Source organism: Dysidea avara, chromosome 15 (genome assembly GCF_963678975.1).
Source record: "Dysidea avara chromosome 15, odDysAvar1.4, whole genome shotgun sequence".
In the NCBI taxonomy this organism is placed as follows: Eukaryota; Metazoa; Porifera; class Demospongiae; order Dictyoceratida; family Dysideidae; genus Dysidea; species Dysidea avara.
The window spans coordinates 11772937-11799217 of NC_089286.1; the positions used below are offsets into that span (position 1 = coordinate 11772937).

The 26281-nt window shown below is 37.0% G+C and overlaps 1 protein-coding gene and 1 long non-coding RNA gene across 10 annotated transcripts in view; both read right to left on the reverse strand.

Annotated features, from left to right (window-relative positions):
* Positions 1–4687: 4687 nt before the first annotated feature.
* Positions 4688–8500, reverse strand: LOC136245591 (uncharacterized). 2 transcript variants are annotated; one of them, XR_010695969.1, is made up of 5 exons: positions 8187–8500; positions 7875–7972; positions 7783–7825; positions 7543–7657; positions 4688–4823 (listed from the first exon to the last, which is right to left on the reverse strand). It is a non-coding gene; the product is annotated as an uncharacterized lncRNA (long non-coding RNA). The 2 variants fall into 2 exon arrangements; XR_010695970.1 differs by lacking the exon at positions 8187–8500 and adding an exon at positions 8017–8170.
* Positions 8501–10519: 2019 nt separating this feature from the next.
* The window catches only part of LOC136245098 (two pore channel protein 1-like), a 104292-nt gene continuing 88530 nt past the window's right edge, over positions 10520–26281 (reverse strand). For 4 of the 8 annotated variants that reach the window (XM_066036616.1, XM_066036617.1, XM_066036618.1 and 1 more), the window contains 4 exons: positions 25728–26001; positions 24541–24675; positions 15523–15608; positions 10520–10948 (listed from right to left, as the gene is read on the reverse strand). In XM_066036616.1, coding sequence (XP_065892688.1) covers positions 10688–10948; positions 15523–15608; positions 24541–24675; positions 25728–26001 — 756 coding nt within the window. In that variant the 3' untranslated portion in view covers positions 10520–10687. Of the gene's footprint in view, positions 10949–15522; positions 15609–24241; positions 24495–24540; positions 24676–25727; positions 26002–26281 lie in introns of those variants that run through there. The other 4 variants (XR_010695736.1, XR_010695738.1, XR_010695737.1 and 1 more) reach the window with 4 other exon arrangements.

The window sequence follows — 26281 nt, forward strand, 5'->3', positions numbered from 1 at the left end:
GATGTTAAGAAGGATGAATTTGGAATCTGGAAGTACTCAGGCTCTCACCCAACAGCATATAAAGTTACAGTACATGATGATATAGTTGAAGTAGAGAAATGCAATGATGATTGTTGTGAAGAAGATAGCATCATTCATTTACGACGTCTCCATTGCACACATCCTTCCAACCAAGAATTTAAACGTATGATTTGTTTTGTGTCAGGTATGGTCGTCACCTTGTACGTTAAGGCACAAAATTGATGAAAGAGTAGTATTTACAGATAGATACATCTTCCACAATTTTATTCCATTTCATGTTGTTAGTATATATAATGTTCTGATATTGCTTTTTCACTACTGATCCAATACCAATATAAAATTGGCCAATACCGATGCTTTGCTGCACTGGCATCACTCACAAATAATAGTCCAATAATAGTTGGTTGGTATTGGGAATTTACAGCTTTACCAATACAAGTCTGATACCACCAAAATTAATGGTGATATTGTGCATCACTAAAAAACATTTATAATACCTGAGTATTAGAGCTGGATGATGCAGTACTGTTAGTAATCTGTGTACTGCCTGGTTTTTAATACTGCCTGTTTTTTTTATAATACTGCTATACACTCTGAGCATCATGGCCTCCCTGTGGGTTTGTTTTATACCATATTTAGAGGGTAACCAGACATGTGACAATGTTTTTTAGGCAGGTGGTGATGTAGCCAGCTAACCAAACAATGTAAATAAGTTTGTGGTAATTTGTACCTGTGGCTTGCTGAGCTACCATGGGTATTTGGTGCTTTTGTTGAGGTAAATGGCAGTTACTTTAATACCAATGGCTTTTACATTATTACTGTGACATTTAGTAATATGGTGATAGTTTTTATGGAAGGTATACAGTCTGCTGCTTTTCAATACCGCCCAGCACTAGTGAGTGTATAGGCTGTTGGTGCTAACAATTATAGATCGAGTGGTATATTGTATCGAAATATCAAATTTGAGAAAGATATCACTATTAGAGGTGCACCAATAATCAGATTGGTTATCAGTTACAGTATATTGACCTTGTTTCTGTGTTACAGTACTGGTATCAGATAGGTAACGTGTAGAAATGTAGCAGATATATGCATACACAATTATGTAGAAAAACATGTTTATGAGCAGCTATGCATGTAGTAACGCATGTTTATGTCAAGGTAGTAATCTCAACTGTTACAGATTTTATCCTCTGAAATTTCTTTGATATGAGGTGGAATTTAGTTGTATAGCAGGCTTATTTAGATTTCCACAATTGTATTCATATCAAATTTACGGATATCAACTGTGACATGATCTGACTCAATTATGCTAAGTCAACTAACATGAAAATGTTTGTCAGTTGAATATACAATTGTGGCCAGATCTGCAGAAACCCAACATAAGAGTACAAGTCAACAAAATTTTATTTAAAAAAACCACTGGTTGCATATGGACTCTTTGTTATAATGGGTAAAATAAAAATATTTGTTTATATTGTGTGTTATCAAAAAATCTTCAAATATTTTAGATGTTTTATGGTGAAAATCTGGATATCATCTTTTTGCCTACCCAAGAGGAGTTTGGTTTCAGTGCAGTAGACTTCATCACATCAAAGCAGTGGTTTAATTTTGTCGTAGTCTGCAGTCAAGAGAAGCAAAAAAAATATTTATCGTTTACAACCTTCTCGGTAAGCACCTGTGTTTTATTTTTCCCTACACTTGCTGTTGTTACTTTGTAGGGCTGTAACTCAGTTTTTGGCGTACAAGGTTGAAACTTCCCCCAGAGCATACACTTGGCTACGTAGACTATTAATGAAGAATTCAAAATGCACTATTATTAAGTTTTTGGGTTTCTGTAGATCTGGTTACAATTTAACTATGTATAATATACACGTTTAACGAATTACTCAGTTAACTAACATGTAATATGTCTTGTATTTTGCAGATTCATCAAATAATCCTCACCATCTTTGTCTCATTACATATCGAATTCCGCATGGATACACTCCTATTATACAGGGACATGGAAATGCCAAAGAGTATAAACCTTTTTTCCCCACTTGGCCTAGCACTATAAAGCGAATTAAAGAAGAAGGAATGACAAAGAGATCAAAAGAGGCTTTCCAATTAATTGATTCAGAGATTGGTGGCGTAGTGAATGCAACAGCTCCTGGAGAGCTCCCTCGTAATGAAAAACAAATGTATAACCACAAAAGAAAAACTGATGGTGGTACTACAAGAAGCAAAGCTGATGAGATTTTTTCTGTGATGCAAAAAGCTCACACACAAGATCCAGCACACAAATTTGTATGAGATATTAAAACTGCTCCCGAACCAGCAATCATATTAGCTGATGATCAACAACTTCAAGATTTAGTCAGGTTTGCCACATCCTCGGTGAACTTTGGTATTGTTACGATTGACCCTACATTTTCACTTGGAGAGTTCGATGTCACTCCAATTACTTACCGTCATCTTTTGTTAGAAACTAGGAGAGGGAACTCTACTCCAATATTTTTGGGCCCAATTTTGATTCATTATAAAAAGTCTTTTGCAAGCTATCTATTTTTTGCCTCTTCTTTGATAGGACTGTGTCCACAGTTGCAAGCAATCAGGGTGTTTGGTACAGATGGCGAGCAGCCACTCATCAATGCTTTCAGCCATGAATTTGGCTTTTCCCAACATTTAACCTGCTTTATTCATGTGCGTAAGAATATAAAAGAGAAGCTTAGTAACTGCAATATTCAATCTGATGTTGCACTCAAGGTGCTAAATGATGTGTTTGGTTATAGAATGGGAACTGTATTCCAGGAAGGACTAGTTGATTCCACTGATGTTGAAGATTTTCAAGCCAAGTTGGAGTCACTTATAGAAAAGTGGAATACTCTTGCTAACTCGAGCTCAGCAGATATGGCTGAGTTCATTGATTGGTTTAAAGCAAATAAGGTAGAGGTAATTCGTGATACGATGCTGCGTCCTGTTAGGGAAGAATGTGGGCTTGGAAATCCACCAGAGATCTTTACAACTAATCCTAGTGAAAGTATGAATGCTGTTTTGAAACGCAAACTGGATTTTAGAAAGAGTGAGTTGCCTGTGTTTGTTGAAAAGATGAAAGAGGTTGTGGGAGAGCAACAGAAAGAAGTTGAACGAGCAGTAATTGATCGAGGAAAATATTGCCTGAGGTCCGAGTATCGTTTCTTACAAGTGTCTCAAGATAAATGGTTTACTATGAATGCACAGCAGCGTGCTAAGCATTTGTCGAAGGTACATTCTTTAGTAATGACAGATGTAAAAATCCAACCTATCAATGATTCTCTGCAGCAAGGTGATTGGATTGAAGACAAGAAAGAGTTGTCCATGGACGTGAACATAGCTTCAAAACAGGTAAATTTACCTTTAACTTGTATTGAAGGAATTTGGAGAAAAGCAACCAAATTGATTAACAATCCAAATGCTATGGCATGTGCTCCTGGTCAATCTCCCGAGTCAAGGATGGTTCTCAGCTACAGTGGAAAAAATCCACATTTAATTACAGTAACAAAGGGGGGGAGCCTTTAATTGTGATTCACAGTGTCCCAACTGGAAATCTCTTGGGTTGTGTGCCCACACAATTGCTGTTGCTGAAGTTAATAATAAGTTGTCTCAGTTCATGTCATCTCTCCATAAAAAGAAACGGTCACCAAACATTTCTAGCCTCATTACGTCTCAAATGCCAAGTGGTCGTGGTCGAAAAGGAAACATTGGTACACGCTGTCGAAAGACAGTGGAAAAACCAGATACAAGGATGTCCATGGCAATTGGATACAATCAAGGAGACAGTAGCATGAGTTATGCACCAGTGATGGTATCTGTAGCCTCACCATCACCTTCCTTTTCACCATCCCATTTTTCAATGAACCACCCACCCCCTTCTTTTACACCATCCCACTTTTCAATGAAGCAACCATCCCCTTCCTTTTCACCATCCTACCTTTCAATCAACCAACCACCAGCATACTCAGCTACTCCATCTGCTCATTATTTCCCATGGTGTCCCAGCCCTTTTAGCCCTTCGTATTCCCCATTCATCTTATGTTTCATCAAAGGTAACATTTCAGTCTGTATTGGCTGCCAAAACAAATACAACAAAACCAGAGAGCCACCAGATGACTTGTGCATTAAACATTAAGAATGGAGGCAATTCACCCCTCAAGGATCAGACACTCCACAGCAGAAGTATGGCAATGTCTATTATCACTGTAAACCAGATTGCGTGTGGTTACGGTGCCCATACTTTGATCCTCAACTGTTAGACATCACTGAAGTGCTTGATCAACTTGAAATTACACACAAGGAATACTTACAAACTGTTTTTAATCTACAAATGTAAACAGTATTAAAGTACTTACAAACTGTTTTTCATGTACCAGTGCAAATAGTATGAATTACTCGAGTTTGCTGTTTTGAAATCAAATCTAGCTGTTTAACTTAACTCATTGTGATTTTAAAGGCTGTACTGCTTTAGTAGTGATATAAAAAAGCCCAACATGATTGTATTATTTTCACACCTGTCATGGTGTGGTGGCACTTGCACTGTCTTCACATAATTTACAGTATAACAGGTCTAACAACGGTGTACTAGCCTAAAGGGAATTATTGTGCATTACTAATCTAGTAAAAAATGTTAATATTAAAAAAAAACTGAGTCCAGTGTTCCAGTCCAGTGATTAGTTACACCCCTGTACAATAACTTGTTTTCTTACATTCTTCAAAAGTTCACTCTACATCAACAATCAGGCTTGTGTCCAACAAACACCACACTTTCTGAGTTTCGATCATTCCTGCATAAAAACAATAAGCAAGGTTTGCAAGAACCATCGACAGTATACTACATGGAACTAATAAATGAATATCCAGACTGTGCTGAAACTATGTTGCTAGTAGCAGAAGATTTACTGGCCAAATTTGGTAATGTCCAACAGGGATGGGTGATCTTAGTAGGTGATGGTAAATCTTACAGACATCTGATGGCCATTAAAAAACAATACAGTTCAGCACTAACAAAGCTACTACTTTTCCCAGGCGACTGGCATATACTCAAAAACTTTCAACCCATTTTGATGAAAATTTATTTTGCAGCTGGCTTACGGGAAATAGCAAAAAACTCTGGCTACAACGGTAGCACACTGAAGTCAATAGAGCAATGCTCCAATTTCAAACGTACTCACAATTTTTTGCTGCAAGTGTGGGAGGCCATGTTCAGGCAGATGCTAGACACTTACTTAGCTAGTAAACCCAACAGTATCACAACAGATGCCAACTGCATACTTCAGTTGAGTATAGAGACAAAGAAATCACCATATCACACTATCAATAGGATTCGTGAGCTAGTGGAAGACACCCACACTGATGAAGGTTTTAAGACTTTCACAGACCAAATGAGTAAGGCTGACAAAATTTGGAAGCTCTGGAATCAATTTGTTTTTAGGGACTTTTTAAGCTATTATGGTCTCTATTTATCAGTTAGATGCAGCAACTGGGAGCTACGCATAGCAAGCTTGAAGCAGATGGTCCCTGTATTCACAGCATTTGATAGAGAGTATTTTGCGAGAATCATCCCTGACCACCTAGCTCAGGTTCTACAGTACCCACCAGAAGTTTTACATTGTTTCAAGAAAGGAGCATTTACAGTGAACTTAACAGGACACCCAACAAGAGCAGTTGCTCTTGACGAAGCACACGAAATGTGTATTAATAAAGATTTTAAAAATGGCTGTGGTCCGCTCCACCAAACCGTATCTTCAGAAAACTAGCTTGTTTTTCAATTATCGCATCAAATGTTATAAAAACATTATAAATCAACTTTTCCCATACTTAGACAAACAAACTGAAACATCTGCCCTTCTTGATAGTTCCCCCCAGGCTAACAGATTTGAAGACAACATAAAACGTATGTGTGAACTAATAGTTACCAACAAACTATTTCATGATGACAAAAAGCAACTGTAGGGGGTTGATGAATGTATTTACAGGCCAAATAGCAACACAAGAGCAAACCTGTGACATGTTAACTTTTTACCAGACCAGGGAACAGGCATTTTTGAACTATGTAAAATATCATATTTTACAGTGCCCCAGTGCTCAGAAAGCTCCTTTGAGGCAACACAAACTAATTACAATGACAACTAAAGCCATGCGAAAAATCAGATGCACACCTAAGGAGATGGAAACCAAGCAAGTCAATAAGTGTTTGCGACATCACGTTGCATGGCTCAGCAGCAACAGACAGCTACAGAGTATCCAGGAAGAGCAGTACTCTGAATTACCTCGTGCACTGTCAGATGAAGCTGGACACCCACACCGAGGAAACAAGAGTACATGGACTAACAAGCTACTGAATCGTTATCAGATGGCAGACCCCCCTGTGTTTTTGTCGTGCTTACCTTCAACATCTTCTGTTGTTATCATTGATGCCATGTTTATGTTAAACACCAAACCGCTACACCAAACTAAGTCTTTTACAGAATACACTCAATTTCTATTTAACCAATTTATTTTGAAGCACTTTAAGGCAGGCACACTGGAGGTACACCTAGTTTTTGATAAGCCAGCCAAATAACTCTTTAATCCTAAACAACCAGAACATATGAAGTGTTACTCTGCTAGCAACAGTGAACATCAACACAGTTCAATAAGTCCACATGTTAATGTACCTACCAAATGGCAAGAGCACCTTCAGTGTCAACAGTGTAAAAGATCTATTGTTGAAGCTGTTGGACTCAGTCTGCTGCAGAATGGACGCTTTCTTTTGATGGGCCAACAAAAGCTGATTTTAGCTGGGTGTTTTTCAGGTTCTGGTGAGAATATTGCTTGGCTGTTGCAACCTAGTGAATTATTTGCAGAGCAGCTGGAAAAGTATTATTCGACAGCTGGAGAAGCTGACAGCAGAATGTGGAGACATGCAACACAGTCTCAGGCTGACAACATTCTTATCTATTCACCAGACACTGATGTGTACAACATAGGGTTAAGCTACATCAATCAACAAACCACTACCTCCTACACAGTGCAACTCAACACACCATCTTCAAGTGAACATAAATACATCAATCTCAACAACTTGAGAGCAGCACTGCTCAAAGACCCAGATCTGAGTAATCTTCCACAAGATGGGCTTTGTAAGATATTACAATCACTATTTATTGGCACTGGGTGTGATTATGTTTCTTATTTCAAGTCCATTGGCAAAGCAAAAGTTTTAAACAATTTCTTTCAACATGCATCATTTATAGCTGGATCTAACATGCCAGGGAGTCTACAGAACACTTCACAAAGCAACAAAGAAATCGGTTTTTTATCTTTCATATGGCTTGTGGGGACATTTTATTTCAAAAAGCACTTGAATGCTTTTGTGGCACTGAAGGGACACAAAACCCCAACACATTTGTACAATTCACTAGAGGCTTCATTACAACTAAGAGAAAAACATGAGAAGTGGTTGCAGAACATTAGAGAGGTAAGTAGTGACCGTATACTAAATGAAGAAGACAGGGTACCAACCTTTTCATCTCTCTGGCGCCATTGGCAGAGATCCTGCTGGATAAGTCAGCTGTGGCAGCAATCTTGTCAACATGATATCTTTATGGCTTTGCCATCACCAGAGAGCAGTGGCTGGCTATTACAGAACAACAGTACTTACACTATCGACTGGGAGGCACATGAAGTTCAACAGAGAATAAAACGTAATATTGATTTTTTAACTAAAGGATGCAGCTGTAAAAAGGGCTGCAAAACACTTACTTGTGGTTGCAAGAAAAGATCATTAACTTGTGGGCCTGGATGCCTATGCCAGGGTTGTGTTAATGTCAATGTACAACAAATGGGACACTTACCTGAGGATGATGATGATGAGAACAGTAGTAGCAGCAGTAGCGATAGTGAAAATGAAACTGATGAGACTGGGAGTAGTATGTCTGAAAATGATGAGCAGCTAGAAGAAGAAATTATCACTGATGATGACTTTTATTTTAGTACCTGTGATTATGGCATTGTATGATAGTTTTATCACTCCAATAATAGTTTGCAATTGTGTGTAGTGCATGATAGCCAGCTACTTATACTATATCTCGTAGCAAAACATAGTACAAATTTGTTTCATACAAGTACATGTAGCCATACTGCTTACATGAGAAATACATACATACCTTTTCGTTTTTAAGAGATCAGATTTTGTGCATTCCTTGCCTTTGGTCCACAGCGAGGCGAAGTTTGGAGAGGTGAAATTCGTATAAAAGTTTGTTTGTAACATACTTCCAATTTGCTGGTTCCAACAAGACCTAACTTATACAGTCGTCTTCAACAACTATCTTTCGACAATTTTATCGGTGAAAGTGCATCTGAATCTTACAATTACAGCACTAATTTACGCTTCGACATGGAACACCAATATCGCCATTTTCTACATTACGTAATAATTGCGCTGCAACTAAATACGCCCGTTTTTTGCCGCTTGCGTTTCGACTGATTACTTACACTTACAGGTGTTTGAAGGTTAGTCCTAACTAGTTTGTTTACCGCATGGAATGCCATTGTTAGAATAAATTTCTGTCGAAGTACTAGTCTGAATAAAGTGTGTTACTGGTGTTACCAGGCACTGTACTGCTTTCTTCGGATGGGCTAAATGTTTCACAGTTGTTGTACAATTACAGAAGTTATTTTTACGTTATTTTACAATAAAATAACTAGTTGTTTCCTGTTACTCTAGAATTGGATTTAGCCCACAAATTCACTTAACTGGATGCTTTTAATGTTGAACTGAAACAGGTGTTCGGATAATGGAGGTCCTACAATACTTATTATACATCACAATTAGACGAAGCAAATACAAGTTGTTTTATATGTTAACAAATTTACTTGGTTATGTGTGACCCGGTCCTAGTAATAATAATAATTTTAAGATTAATTCAGATCACGTGATGTATCGTATCGAAATATCGAATTCTGAGAAATATATCGATATCAGCAAAAATCTAACGATACGATATAATATCGATATATCGCCCAACACTAACAAGTACACGAAAAAAATTTGGGATTTTTAACTAGAGTATAGTCTCGTGCCCAGACCCCACCTACTGCGTTGAATAGGGTCTGGTGACTTACGCTATGTTTTTGGGCCCGCCACCATATTGTTTACGCATTTGTATCCATAGCTGTAGTCGGCCATTTTCCTAGTTCCAGCCTATCAAATCGCGTTGTACCTGAACCAAGGCATCCGATTGGTCAGAAAAGAAAAATGGCGTAGGGCCCAAAACTCCTGCGAATGTCACAAGACCCTATTCAACGCAGTGGGAGGGGTCTGGGCACGAGATTAACTAGAGTAGGGACCATAGCACGAGCCATAGCACATCGATAAAAAAGTACTTTAGTCCATGATATTAAAAATCACAGTAAAACAATAAGAAGTGTTAAATCCCCACTGTGCGTTTCCGTTACACTATCTTGAGCACATTAGGGATATAACATTCCTTATTATTATTATTATTAGCGCTTTACAGTGACCAGTACTGAAGGTCTGACAGCAACATGTGCTGCAGCCTTAGGATTACCTAACCTAATTTCAAGGACTTAGACCTAGTGACTTACTTAGACCTATTGTTTTACTATGCCGGATTTAATAATCATGAACTACTCCAACTTGTTTCAGGACTTTTTATCGATGTGCTATGGTCTTGGCTATGGTCCTTACTCTAGTTGAAAATTCCAAATTTTTCGTGTACTTGTCATTTTAGGCATTGGAAATGCAACTAAAGCTTTTAGAAGCACTATATATTGAAATTTTCGCTGATTTCGTAGTTTTCCCAGTGAAAATTTTATCCTTGAAATACTTGGACCATCACATTTTGGGAATGTTTGCAAATCCACACATAAAAAAATTTTAACAACATTGCTGAACCTTGAAATATTTAGCAGTGGCGGATCCAGGGGGGACACAGGGGCCCGTGCCCCCCGCCCCCATCACTCCAAAAAATGCATATAAGATCGAGATACTCTAATAGAGCAGTCAATCACCAATCACTCTAATAAAGCAGTCACAGTGTTCATGAGGAAGTGTAGCTTAATTATGAAGTTATAGATGAGGATCTGAATAAGGATCTTTATAGTATATACACTTGGTAAAGGACAACCATTACTGCTGTTGACCTTTTTTTTTTTGTGGTCTTCAACTTTTCAGCAAAGTGCACCCCCCTTTCCAAACTCTGGATCCGCCCTGTTTAGGCTATACAGTAACTGCAATAATATATAACTTCAAGGCATCAAAAATAAAGAGGTGCCTGTTGGATATGAAAATGCTATGGTTACAGTAAAATTGAGTGTTTGCCTTTATAATGTTTGCAATTAAGTATTTCTTTGACTGATTTTGTACTGGATTAAAGAAATAACTTAACAGCAGATGTATTCCATTGAACTCCATGGACCATCACTGATAACTAGCTTACAATCCTGGTAAACTCTTTAAAGTATGGCTTCACATGGATCACATTGTCATGGTAGTTGTGCAAAAATAATTTTTAAAATGCTTAGTAGAAATTATTACAAAAGCAAAACGTCTAAAGCATCTAATATTTCAGTGCTAAATAAATATGTCTATAATTTATCTTATTGTGTGTATGCATGCAGTACAAATTCAAAGCTGGATTACTGATCAATCAACTATGTGATCAATAATGCTTGCAATTTTCCTCTTTATTGAATTCCCTTTTTGGCTTTCTTTTACAAGTCTATGTCCTTCTTCTATAAGTCTGCGTCCTTCTTCTATAAGAATTTGCCCTTCTTTAACATGTCTATCTCCTTCTTCTCCAAGTCTATGTCCTCTTTTAATAAGTCTTTGCCCTTCTTCTTTTGTGTGCCTACGTCCATCCACTTGTTCATAATGCTTTTTTCCTTCTTCTTCATTAATCCATATCTAATAAAACATGCAAACTTGTATACAATGATAGAGGTAGATCCTTAAAGTCCCCTGACTCCCCATATGGCATTTACACCTATATTTTCATTAAGTCTAATAAGCACGCACACTAATTGCTATAGCACTCATTTTCATTATAGCACTATAGTACTATTGAATATGCTTTTTTAGCCTTTTCAGACAATGATAATCACAGAAAAGATATTTGGCTTAAAACAGTATACTGCTCAAGTTAATAATACTGGCTTGTGTAGTTACAGATAGTTGATCAGTTCAAATGTATACAAAAGACATCAAATCATCACCATTTTCTACATAAATTATTAGATATCGTAGGGATCAATAAGAAATCATACGGCTTTGTAAATTTTTGCACTTTAAAAAACAGCATTGTAATACATTTTCCAGAAAATCACCTGGAATGCATTAGTACAGCTGTACCTTGGTTAAACGTAGTGAAAACTCGACTGTTTCGATGTACAGTAAATTTTTAAATTTTGAAATTCACCTGAATTTCATCTACCTGCCTGCCTGCCTGCCTGCCTGCCTGCTGTAAGACCCAGTAGCGCTAGGTGTACAACCCCAGAAATTTTAGGTTGCCAAGGTAATGACGACAGATTCATGAATCTGTTGTTTTGATTACATTTTGTCCACCGCACTATGCCATTCACTTTCATCATTCATTGGCCTACTCCTTCTTCCCAAAAGATAATTGATAGTTGCGGTGGGCATATCTGCATACGAGATTTTTGCACACTAACACATCAGCCGTAGTGAAACAAGAGTGTACAGGTGTAGTATTCAAAGAGTCATTGTTTTAATATTATGTAGTCATTTTAGCTATGGTTTTCCCCGGTTTACTTTTGGCTAACATCTTGAAATGGGGCTACACTGTAAAAAAGGATTTTTCATTTTAACAAAGAACTTGTTATCCCTGCTGCAAAAAACAGCAAACACTTCGTTTATTAAAATAACAACGGGAATTTTTGTTGCTGTAACATCATTTTCTTGTTTAAGTAAAAAATTGTCGTTACACTAGCAGACACTTTTCGTTAAAACATCTAGAATGTTAAAACAGCAATTAACAGTTCTGCTGAAACAACGTATGCTTTTTGTCATTTTTTGGGCATTTTTTACAGTGTAGCTAGATCAAATTAGCCAGAAGTAGGCATTAAAATGAGTCTCGTTGTGGCAAGTAGCTAGCCATCTAATCTAGTTGGGACTAGCAAATAAAGATGTCTGAGGGAGAATTGATAGTTTCTGTGAAAGAATATAGCAATGATGCATCTCGTAGAATAAAATTTTCAACTTGTGTTAAAGCATTTCAGAAATATTTGTGCAATGGTCCCAAAAATGTATCAACATCTAAAAATGTACAAAGCCAATCCAAATTGCACATCAGGAAAAATCAAACTAACACCACCAGTGGATAGCTACACTATCGTACTACTAGTTTTGACCCTCAGTATTACTCAAACTACTCAAGACTGGTTTTTAACAGACGTCTTTTCTAGGTGATGTGGAGAGCTTGAATGGTGATTTCTGGCCTTGTGAAGGGTCTGGCTTGACAAGGGTCTGGCTTGGCAAGAATCAGTGTTTTACTGGTGGATGGCCTGATATGATAATGTTGGCCAGATGTTTTTTCTGTTGATTTTGCTACATATCAGCCACTAAAAAGCCAGCACATCACTGTAGTCTCGTGTCTGGACTCCAATCGTGGTCTGTTTCCATTTTGAAGTCTATCTCTTACCCACCCCTCCACCCCTCACCCTCTACCCATTTGTGAGCACTTCATTCGTCCAACTGCTCAGAGTTTTGGCAGGAAATTCTACAAGCTGCTACAAGTACTGGAAGTGGTCTGAAAGGTAATAGATTGATGCATATTTCATATGTATGCTTGCTATCCTTGCCTGACTTGAATTCATTAATTAAAACCATTTATCTTGAAGCTTCTAATGTGCGATTTGGAACGCTTTTCCAAAATCCAGTCAATGATGGTATGTATTACAACAAAGATATTCCTAGATTGACATGTTACCACCATGTGTTACCACCATGAATTTTTCCACAAAGCTATGTTGTTGTACTGTCATTTATACAATCTTGTTCCGCTACTTTTAAACCAGGCACATACCTACAGCTGGCTGTGGGTGTGCACTGGTTTCCTGAAATTGGTTGGGGGAAACCATGCATTAGCCTGTACATATGCACTCAAGTCTGTCCACACATCCATGTGAGCAAACAAGCAGAAATTAAACTAAAAATGAAGGCTGTTTATAAACTGTATTGAATAGCATTTTTATAAAAACTATTTTCATTGTGTCCACTCAAAGAGGGTGTGGCCTGTCACTGAAACTGCTTAATGAGGTGTGCCTAAGTGCTGTAACAGATAATTAACAGCTGAAACATATCAGAGGAGGCAAGAAGAATGAAGATCCTTTTGAGTTGAAAGGCCCATTTCCCATATGTATGTGTATGAAAATATAATGTATATAGTATTGACGCTTTGTCTAGAAAATGAACATGATAGACAACAGTTAAGAAAACACTTCTGTACATAACTCATGGTGTAAGTTAGCAATTCATTAAAATTTTATGATTTACAAATAATTAGTGAATTATAGGAGGACGTTTTAATTACATTAACTTTACATGTATTATTACAAAGCAAAATGAGTATAATTATATTGCTTTTAAAGTTTGTACATAGTGTCTGATTTATTTTATTTTATGAAGGGATAGTGCTTTAACTGCATGAGTGCCCAGTTTTGTAATAGCACAGCATCATTTTTTTTATCAATGAAACCCTACTTCATTTATAATTTTTAGTTATTAATTTGCATATATAGCCATGATATACACTTGTTGCTGTTCTATTAGAATACATCGCAGTGACTGCATTATCAGAGTAACTCAATCTTGATGTTTACTTCAGGTGAAGTATGCAATAGTTTAAAGAACATAGTTGCCATGTATTATTTTGTATAGCAAAATTTCAGCTAGACCATTAGTGATATGATTGATTGTTACAAGATGTTGAGGGTGGTTGCCATGCTGTTTTCAGCAGTAATCATATTTTAAGTAGCTACAGCTATCTATTCCCTTTTACAGTTATAAGCCTTTCAAATGATTTTGCAGCATTATTATGCTGCTCTAAAGAAAGTATTGATATGGGAAATTAATGCCTCAGTATGGTTTCTGTGTTGAAAGAAGACTCCATCTAATTGAAGAAAAAAAGAAAAAGAAAGCAGAGACTCGTCAAAGCCAGACAAAGATACATAGCGTAAGTCGCCTATTATCGAACGGTACGTATTATCGCACTTAACAAACTAGGCAAGCTACTCAACATACCAAAACCAATACACTCTTGCTAAAAACGTTTTGAGCTGTATGGATCACCAATACAACATTTACAACAGTTTTCTTCAGTGGTTTATATTGGTAAAGGGCTCCAGAGGCTCTAGTGGATATGCAGTGGCATGAAGCGAGCAAAATTACAATTATTTTAGCAAACATAATTTCTCACCACAACAATGCACGTACTTTCTGTTTGGGTCATTCAATAGAGGAGTCTTTGTTCTTCCTGAGTACCAAGGTTCAAACCAGCAGGCCTCAAGTTATGAGCAAAACGGTAGCACCTATAACAACCATGGTTTCAGTGCAACTTAACTAACTCGTTAACGGCGTATTCAATCTCCGTAACATTTCTGTCACAGATTGTTATCCAGTAGTTGGATATCCCATAGAAACCTCAAAGTGACAGGGTAATTCCCTAGTATGTTATTCATTGGAAGTGCAAACTGTTCGAAAATTGGTCATTGAGTGAAGTACGGCTGTTCAATAGTACGTACCAGTGTTTGAGGAGTGGTAAATGATAGGCTCTACTGTTTGCGCATAACTCACAATTTCTTGGTGTGATTTACTTACAACTTGGTATCCAGAGAGATCAAAGACTGCTCTGTTGAATAGTCCAAACCAGAAGTCTGTGTGTTGTTGTGGTGAGGAATTATAAGTGATTACTCGATAAATGGTGACTTACGCTACATGTCACTGCAGTGCGCTGTAAGTGTTTTCTTGTTTTTTTAATGCTGGATTTAATGTTAAATGTACTAAAACTTTTCCATAATGGTGCTTTTTATCATGTATGATACATTTCTATAATGGAGTATAATGGCTACATTTTGGGGGTGCCTATATTGTACACTGTACTACCATAGTCTTTATGTGATGCTTGAAATACATAGAATTCAGCTATGTGCCACCACTAAGGCACGTATAAATACTTCACAAAATATGTTGTAATTCAAGGTACTGACTAGTGATTCTAACTGCTGTAAAGCTGATAGAAGTCTTGTTTTAATTGTAAATATTGAGCTTTACAGTATGACATTAAAGCAGATTTTCTAATATCCAGTCACACATTAAGCAGGACTTGAAAATTGTAATGCTGGAATCAAGCATAACAAAAAAAATTTATTCTGAACTCAACTTTGGCTTTATAATTCTAGTTATGATAGCTATGAAATTTTTTTTACAGGTAATAGTGTGCAACACACATTATACAAATGTACCTGTAAGTCATATTCATATAACTGCTCATTAATTTCTCCTCTTGTACGCCTCTTTGTACCTTCAAATTTCATTACAGTCTCTTTATCTAGTAAAATAGACATATATCTGCTTACCATACACACATATTGGTAAAGTCGACTTAAAATGTGATATTCTGTAAATGCTAGTAATAACAACTAATTAGTCGGTATGTTAGTGTAGATGTATAACATACAGGTGTGTTGTACAGAAGCTACAGTAGTATTGGTGTTGCGCACATTTCCTGAATAACTGTTGAATCATTCCAAAAGCTGGAGCAAAATTATAAATTAGTTTTATATTTTATATTGTGGTGGAAAGTGGTGTGGACAAACTACTGCTTAGCCTGGTGGAAAGCATGTTACCAGTTGATACTCAGTGCAGTAGCACCCAAGTGTCTTAAACATTTGCTTAGCAGTTACCATTTTTTTTCTGGAACAAGTAGTTAGTCTGACAATTCTTATCCACCAATGTAAGCACCATCTCATCAAAATTGAGGTACAAGCCACATATGCCAGTTTAAATTACATCCATGGCTACAGGATAAACCAAGCATGAGAATAACTTGAAAATGGTGTGTACATTGGCTGATCATCATAGGAGTGCCTTTTGATGGTTTGAAAAATGATGGAGTTACAGCCACAGAGTCATAAAGCAAAAACTAAACAAGTGTAAAATCGCAGAATCGAGATACTTTAATAGAGCAGTCACTGTGAGGTGAAAAGGTGAACAAAAATGTCTAAACTTTCACCAGAGTTTGAACTAGGGACCTCCTTACCTAACACCCACATCCTTAACCACTGAACCACAGCTATTTTGGCAGCTTATCTCACTTAATTCCTAGTTTATACCTGCTTATTGGTAAACATTAATTTTATGATTTCATAGACCCACCAATGGAATTCTAAGTTGTTCTAGAACATTTTATGTGGATTGTATTAGAAATCCTCACAAAATGTATGCTCTATTATTAGGCTATTACAATAATGTTAACAAATATTGCACACAACAATAAATTTACAAGTCTGTCTTCAGTAATCATCATAGTAAAAAACAATTGGGACCTTATAAAGTACAAAAAGAAGTGAAATCAACAAAAATCAACCAAACTGTGAAAAAATGGTGCAGTCTTTATAAACTTGAGTAAAAAAAGTTGTAAAATCAAAAGTGGCAGCCAGCAATGATGCTAATGAACGTGAATTTTAATAATGGCTGTAGCAATGCATTATTATTATAGTTATACAACGGGCACGAGTGCTCTGCCTGATATTAACGCACGAGCCTGAGGGCCGTCAGGCCCGAAGGCAAGTACGTTTATACAGGCAGAGCACGAGTGCATGTTGCATAACTGTTATGCACCACTCACCTAATAGGTGGGGAGAGTCTCACTAGACAGCTGTAACACTTATAAAGGCCAGGTTTCTAACATAGATTGTGGGTAACCAAGCTGAACTTTGCGATGCTGTTCCCTCTACAGTACTGCAGCCACCCGAAATATTGAAGGCTAGTATGCTATGAGTTATATCACTAACATGCATTCGCTGTTCGACTCTCATCATGTAGTGCTCAGCATGCCAGAGTGATAACTCAATCGCCATATAGACTAAGCGCCAGACTAATCGCCATAGTGATTCTCTCGAGTGAAAAAAAGCAGCTAATAGACGGTTTAAGCAAACAAAACCTAACTACTAAACGATACTAGTCTAATTCTTACTATTCACACTGGCTAAATTCGAATCTGGTGGCATGACAAAAACTGGTTACCACAATTGAACGTAAAGGTGAGTATTATTTAGAATTTAATAGTTTTATTGGGTCATCGTCAAAGTGGACTACAGTTTAATCTGGGCTCAGATGACACCAGACTAGTAAGGTGTATGTAGACTAGAGTTGTGGCCACTGTGTTGGCTTCTTCGATTGCCATTGGCTGCTTGGTAAACATTATACGTATTGGTGATGTTATGGTCCACAATTGACCTTTACATATCAGGCTATAAAAGAATCTGAGTGATCTGTGAGGTGTCTTTCCACCTATTAGGTGAGGTGCCGTAGTGGTCTCGGCTGCCAGCACTTGTGCATTGCTGCACAAAACTGAAGTCAGTGTAATATCTGTATATTACACTGCGGTTGATGCATTATAACTTATAATGCACTCACTGCGGTCGGCAAGAGTGCCATATACAAATTATGGCACTGGCGGGGCCTTTGAACTTCCCACGCAGAGTGGTACATTAAAACTTACATCATTGCAGCCATTTCTTTACCACCACTTTTGATTTCACAACCTTTTCACCCAAGCTTATAAAGGCCACACCATTTTTTCACAGCATGGCTGTATGTGCAGATACAGTGTTAGAACAAGGAAACATTCACAGGCAGCCGGATATAAAATTTTAAAAACTTATTTAAACTCGTAATAGAGATTGCCTATGTTTTTTGGCAAAATCCTAATAGAACACACACCTCAACATCACCTTAGGAAGCTCTCCAGGCACCTAAAATAGTTTTGTGATGTCTAAACGCTCCTTTAAGGAAAGTGTTGATACAGAAAATTAAAGTGTTGGTATGGTTTCCTGGAATAAAGAAGGAGATTACTTAATTGAAGTTCAAAAGAATGACAAAGTGCAAAAGGTATACATTCATCGGAAACACAAAAGGCTCATATAACAATGCTGTTTGCTGTGGCGTAAAATGGTGACCATGCAGTGCTTCATTTGGCCTCTTGCCTTGTAAATATGGTCATGCAGTGAGGCAGGCAGACCAAAATAATGCTAGTGTAAAAATAATTTAAAAATTAAAACATGAGAATAGAGGTGGCTGAAAAAATAAAGAGTCAAAGAGTCAAACAAGCCAGCATGTTAAACACACAGAGATCTCTATTTGGACTCAGTGAATATGGTAGAAACTAAAGAAAAAGCAATAGTTTCTTCATAAATCAGAGGCAGGTAAGTACTGAGAATGCTTCTGTATAAATGTTTATTTGAGTCCAAATAGAGATCTCTGTGTGTTTAACATGCTGGCTTGTTTGACTCTTGCTTCTTTACTTTTTTTCCAGCAATCTCTATTCCCATGTTAAAATTATTTTTGCACTAGTTTATTTACTTTTTAAAAATCCATTTGTGGATAGCTAACATGATAAGTGGTGGTGGTGCTTGATATTACACACGTCATGTGAACTCCTGCAACGTTTCCAGAAAATTGTCAATCATGATCGAGATACCCTAATAGGACAGTCACCCCAATAGTACAGTCACCTAATATAACAGTCAAGCATGTATAAAATAAATAGTATTGATTAATAGCTAAAACCACCAAAAAATGCCCCAAAATTCAATCTCCTGGAACCTAATTTTCAAATTTTTCCTGGGGGGGGATGCCAATAGACTCCCCTAGAATTCGCATGCTGGATGTACTTCACACGCCTACTACTACCACCATAAATTTTGGGCACCCCCAATGCTAACACTCTTCCACCTTCTATATGTGGTTAAATATAGGTAATGATATAGAGTTTCCAAATGAACGTGTTAACATGAATAAATTGGATACTTATTAACACAATTAACATATTGGTTAATTACCCTTGCAGAGACTAGGTCAGAAGATCAATGGCAAAGTGAACCTACAAGTAGCAAATTTGCTTGAGAATGGGTGTTATCATTGTAATATTTATTAAAAATAGGTCATGGATGTGAAGAAAGATACAGGAAGGAAAGTTATGTAGTTTTTATCCTGAAAAAGCACTCACATTTTGCTCTAGCCATGTGGAAAAAATAATCAGAAGAAGATGAACAAAATGGCATATTTCAGTTATTTAAAATACTTTTATTGGTTCCTTTTGACTTCATATTTTCCAGTGGACCTATACTTCATCCATACTAACTTCTAAGGCTTCTTTTGAACGAACTGTATTATCCTTGGTAGTATTGGGTAACAGCTAAGCTGGACTTGTAAGCAATAGGCCACACACCCTTTAACAATCAGAACACACTACCACACTTCTAATATAACCAGTGCTGAGGCCACACCCCTCAATAATCTATCTCTATAGAAAACAAGGTATTTATATAATATTTAGACATCGAAACACAGGGTTCTATGTAGAGTTGTACCGATAATCGGATCAGTAATCGGTAGAAGCCGATAATTAGCTGTTTTTACCATAATCGGAAATCGGTTGTAATGGGCTGTGGCCAGCAGATTATTAGTCTATTCAGCTTCAGCAGCTGCAGTACCACTGGAGGGCTAGTGTCAAAGGCTCTGGTATGTACTTGGGTAATTTGTTTATGTTTTGTGGTAACCGCAAAGATAAACAGTGATGGTTCAGGCCCTAGCCCACTTGTCTGACTAGCAACTTTGAGTGTATAATTTCACAGAATTGGCTTTACTAGCTCTACTTTTAATGGAATGAGCACAAGTATAATTGTAGAAACCTACAATCGGGTATCGGTTAACTATCGGTAAAACAGGGTAAAAATATATCGGATATCGGGTTTTCCCTAAAAAGTGGGAATCGGTACAACTCTAGTTCTATGGAATTTAGAAACCCGAAAGGCCCTGTGTTGTGGCGCACAAGCGAAGCGAGGGCACTACTACAGGGCCAGAGGATTTCTAAATTCTGTAGAACTCTGTGTTTTGATGTCTAACTAATTTAGACCACAGCTTCTTGTTGTATGTACCTTCACAGCTGCTTGTAACACAAGAAGTGTAGCGTTCTTGAGTAGAACAAGCCCCTTTCAACTTGTAACTGTACTTGCTATCCAGTTAAACGCCCATGCGTTGCCAATGTTAACAGGCACGTAATTGCTGTGTTTTAATGAAGTAGGGTTTCAGCGATAAAAATAGTGAAACAAGAAGAGATGACGGTAGCTATAGGGGAAAACCCCTACTTGTAGGAATGTGGGAATCACTACTTTGGTATTGAAAATATATGAAAACATACTAATTTAGGGATTTTCCCACATTGCTACAATGCCAAGGAGGTTTATAGCTACTTGTTTCATTGCTGGAACCCTATTTCTACTTTTTGTTACACCAGATTCATCTCTGTAAACCCAGGATTTTACAAGGTGTATTAAACTTAAACAGTGACTTCTTTGTATATAGCCATTTACTTAACACAATGCTATATACATGTTAATTAATTTTTTACTCCTACACAACTAATATACTATCTACACTAAAAACAGCCAAGCTGTGAAAAAATTTGGCCTTTAAATAGGTTATGCAATATGAAAAAACACGCAAAATCCAAGGTGGTGATCAAGAAATGGCAGGTTAATGGCAAAAATTAAAATAATAATTCAGGTGAATCATGCAAGTTTCACTAGCATTTGGCACCTGAATTGTCTTGCTATTAACTTACCATCACAACTATTTCTTGGCTGCCACCATCTTTTTCACTATGTATTTTTTGGGGCTGTACCCTTTTTTCACAGCTTGGCTACATTGATATAGATATCACTTCCTTTTGCAGTTGCATACTGTAAAGTTAGCCATAACCAGCTTTGAGGAGTAATTACTTTTAACTTGTCTTTTACCTTTACCACAGGAAGAAGAAAAGACCTTGTTGTTTGTATGTGAATATGTGTCTATTTGAACTGTTTTGTTGTTTAACTAGAGAACAATAACACATTGATAAAAATAACTGAAACAAGCTGGAGTAGTGCACGATATTAAACCACAGTAAAACAATAAGAAGTATTATTTCCCTACTGTGCATAAGAATGGAAGTGCACAATAAATATATAACACTTCTTATTGTTTTACTGTGATTTAATATCGTGCACTACTCCAGCTTGTTTCAGTTATTTATATCGATGTGTTATGGTTCCTACTCTAGTTGAAGAAAATTCTTTGTGTACTTAAAATTTTAAAGTAAAATAAAATTATTGTCACTGGTGAACCCACGCATACCATATCAAAAGAAATGGTGCGGCACACCCCAGCTATCAATTATCATCTGAAAAGTGAAATATCCATTTCACTCCATTGTCAGCCATGTTTAACTCATTACAAGCATTACGAATCAAGAATTGTTCGAAAAGCACCTCTGCAATCAAGGTAGCCACTATAAAAATATATACAGACAATGTCTGTTACAAAGGCAAGTCATACATTCTACTGCCAAAACAACACCTTTTGCTGTCAGCAAAGACAAATGGGACACAGAAAAGGACACTGGTAAGTCCATGAAGAATGCATTGTACACACTGCAGTATGCCAAAAGGCACCTCTTGGTCCGAAGCGACGTCAAACAGTAAAAAAATCAAGCCTGTTTCCTTAGCCGCTATCTAGTTACACTTGTCTGAAGGCATCAATCAGTTACTCAGCCAGTCAGTCAGCCATTCCAAGTGGCATTCCTGTTTCCGGTCCTGGCTGAGTGCAAAATTGGATGAGGGCGGGATGGTTTAGCCATTATACCATTATTTATCATACAAGTTATAAACAAGGAAGACACCATATTTAGCACTCAAAATCTATTTAAACCACAAATCCTCTGAGATTCTATACTATTATATCCATGCATATAAGTATAAAATGTCACAATGCAGGGGCGGATCTAGGATTTATAAAAGGGGGGGGGCTAACTCAAGGTACTAATCTTGTACACCTCCCAAATTAGAGGGGTCTGGGGGCATGTCCCACAAGGAAAAGTTTGAAATATAGATGCTAAAATACTGCAATTTGGAGACATTTCCAAATAAAATACATATTTCTGCCTGTAGATATTTTATATACTGCCTTTAGATATATATTGTTCTCTGCAGCATTTGCTAATGGAAAGGTTTGGGTAGGTTCAGACAACCAAGCACATGATGCACCTTCTCACAATTGCATGCATGATAGAATAATAATGTTGAAACTTGAAATTTGAATGATACGAAATTGAATCTGAGAGCATTTTCAATGGAAATTGTGTACCTGAATTAAGTATACCGGTACCGGTAATAACTACACAAGTAGATGAACAAGCCTTTTAAACAGATCAACACACTTCATTGTATGTATGTATAGGCGCAGGCAGATTCGGAAAAATTCTATAACTGAACCAATTTTTATGCTTACACTGAATGTTTTATTAGAGTAGTAAGGTGACTGTTCTAATAGAGTATCTCAATCTTGTACACCTCCTATGCTGATTCAGGTTCTTGTTGCATAAAGCATAAATCCACTTAGAAAGATGTTTATAAGGTGGGTTTATGAATATTTGTATTATTAGTGATCATATAATTATGCTAAGATAAATTTTCATTATAATTCTCAGCATATTGATCAAGTAAAGCCTAAAAGTGAGGGGGGGCTTCAGCCCCCGAAGCCCACCCCCTAGATTTGCCCCTGCAGTGACACAGTTTAACAAGCAAACATTAAACAAACCTGCATAGCTTTTAACAGCAACCACTTGCTTATGTGATGTGCATTTAATAGAATTGCACATGCACAATACCAGTAATGGTTTGTCCAATAACTGATGCAGGTGGGGGCCAGAAACAGGATTACCACTTGGAATGGCCTAACTAGAGAACTCTTAAATTCTGTAGAAACTTGTTGAAAGCATTTTGGAATCAACCTGAAGGTTTGTTTGGGCTTAGTTTTACCTAACCAATACTGCTTCATCATCGTCAGGGAAAAGTGAGGCTGGTTTTTTGGTGATGTTTTCATGGGTCACGCCCACACCTTTGTGGTCCCTACTATACAGTACTGTATGATTATACTGTTTTAATAATTTCCTATGTGTAACAGAGTGACTTGTTTGTACAGTAACTGAACTCTCTACAGAGTGACTTGTTTGTAGCTGAACTTTCTGCAGGATGACTTGCTGAACTATAGAGTGGCTTGTTTGTACCTGAATTCTACACCAGATGACTTGTAATTTAGCTAACTCTCTACAGGGTGATTTGTAACATAGCTGGATTCTCTACAAGGTGACTTGTAAAATAATTAAATTCTCTACATGGTGACTTGTTACTTAGCTGAACCCTCTATAGGGTGACTTGTTTGTAGCTGAACTCTCTACAAGGTGACTTGCCTCTCGCTACAGGGTAACTTGTAACATAGTTGAGTTCGTTACTGAGTACTAAGTTATAATCAAGGTTGCAACTATGTGTAGCAAGAGATACTGTAATATAGTGCAGTCAGCTACATAACAAGTCACTCTGTTAGAGTGCTCAGCTATGGTACATGTCAACATGTAGAGATCAGCTACATTATTACATTGGACTCTTCCAAACTCCTGAAAGACCTTTTAAAGATAATTAATCTACCTAATACGGTACTGGTTTTTGGCTCATTCTATTAAGAGGTTTGCCTGGGAGGCATGACAAGTTACATTTTTGTTAGTAAAACTTGATTGCATGATTGTGATACACTTTTGTATCCTGGTTTTCACACTCTATCTTCATGGTCTTTAGCCCCAAACCACAAAAGGTTTGAGGCTTGATAGTTAACATTTCCACACACTGATCTTATTCCCATAAGTTACTTATCCATGACAACATATTGATGTCATTTTTCATGAATAATTGTTAATAACGACTCAACCAAACTTGGTACCAAGGTTTGCCATCACACCTGCTGTATGTTTGCCAAATGTGAAGGAAATTGAATACCATGTTAGCATTTTATGACAGCTTTTCTAAGTGTGCAAAAAAGGAAGGAAGGAAAAACAAAGTAAGTGACCTGATTCTTGAAGGTTCATACCTTGGAATGCCTTGTCTGAGCAATCATGGTCAAATTTGGTGTGTAGAATGTTGAAGGTGGAGCCATGCCAAAAATCTCCCATTTTGTAAAGGTGGCATGAAGCTACGTATGCATGAAAATTACATTATTGTTCATGTTAATAACGCAATGGCGTGATGTGCCAGCTCTCTGGGCTGCATGGCATGCTACCATGTGTCTTGATCTTCATCCATAAAGGTACAAAAGTACACAAGTGTAGATCTGAATGATAACACTACATCACACTATATAGTTCTACTGCATTGTATGAATACACTTACTATTAAATCCAAGTAATTTCCATAAATATATCAGCATATGATACCGAAAACAATTCATATTTCTATTATCAATTTCACCATGGATAATTTCCACTGTATAGTTTTCTACAAATCTGTTTTCATCATCATTTCCACCTACATACAGCGCAAACACAATGGTCATTACTTTTATTATTTATTATTGTGCAAACCTTAAAAGAGTTAACATTGCAAGTGTGTGAGAGGGGGTGTAGTTAAAAAATACATGTGTATAAGAAAAATAGGAATTTTAAATTAGAGTAGGGACAGTGTATAGTGCTGCAATAAAAGGCACTGAAACAAGCTGGAACAGAGTAGTGCGTAATGTCCAAATGCTGTAAAACAATAAGAAGTGAATATTCCTACTGTGCTACACTCACTACTGCACACTCATGTCGATACACTTACGTTCGGCCTCTCAGCAGCGCCTTGTCATTGCTCTTACGACATTATCCACAATCAAAATTCACATGGTCCATATAAATACACTCGCGAAGCATTCCTGCAGTTTCCCACACTTGCAGGTGAGTCACCCAAGTGGAGTATATTAGTTGTAATAATGGGAACTTGTGATTTTCCTGAAATAGGTGCACTCTCACTCAGGCTGTGCCCTCGTGCTCGTGCGAATATTTCAGGCAAATCACTCATGCCCATGTTACAACTACTACATGTAACACTTTCACACCTTAGATCAAAGGAGCCGTCTGGGGTACACATTTTATGCACAGTAGCCAAGCTAGCTGGGCTACATATGAACTGTAGCATGGGCAGCAATTATTATACAGAGGGAAATATTGGTGGGGCAAATAGCAAGTTGAATTGCATTAGGCAAAATAAACTTTGGCGAATTCAAGCTCAATCTCAATAGGCCAACAGTATAACAACTATCCAGCTTGTTCAATTTTGGACAGTTAATTAATCCTTGTTACAAATTACTATGTAGTTAGAAACTTTTCAAGCAAGCAGTGACTATAAGTTACAATTAAAAATGTTAAAGTGCAATCATCTCCTGAAGTGCAATCTTTAGTGTCTGTTTAAGAATTTATATTGTATATCACTGGCATAATTAAAGATAGCAAACTTTACAGAACAAATGTTTCCTTGCTTGATGTCAGATTTTTGTGAATGTAAACAATTAATTTTGACATAGCACATGATAAATAACTCACATTCATTTTCCTCAAGTAGACCTTCATGTTCCTCATTAGCTTCTTGAATGTTATGTTCACGTTTCTTATACTCCTTGTTACCTCCTTGGTTGTTTTTCTCATGTCTGTCAATAGCTTCTCGGTTGTTATTTTCATGTTTTACATTAACTGCTTGGTTGATTTGCTTGTGTTCCTTGTCAGCTCCTTGATTGACACATTCATGTTCCTTGCTAACTTCTTCAATCTTAAAGTCAAATGCTTCTACTATGAATGCCATTGCCACTGTCACTACAATCTACAGGTGAATTACAACAAATATATAGCCAGCAAAAATGCAAGTAACATTAATAATAAGCTACATATCAAGTAATGACAAGGTTGAATAATGTTATGCCGGAATGGTAATTATCAAATTTTTGTCACTTAAGCATAAGTTACTTGGACATTAAAATTCATAAATGGAAGTAGAGATTCAAGCAATAAAACAAGAGAGCATAAGATTAGCATGTTATTATACAATTTCACAGAAAGGAGTTGTGTTGTAATACCATCATTCATGTATTTATTTTATTGTG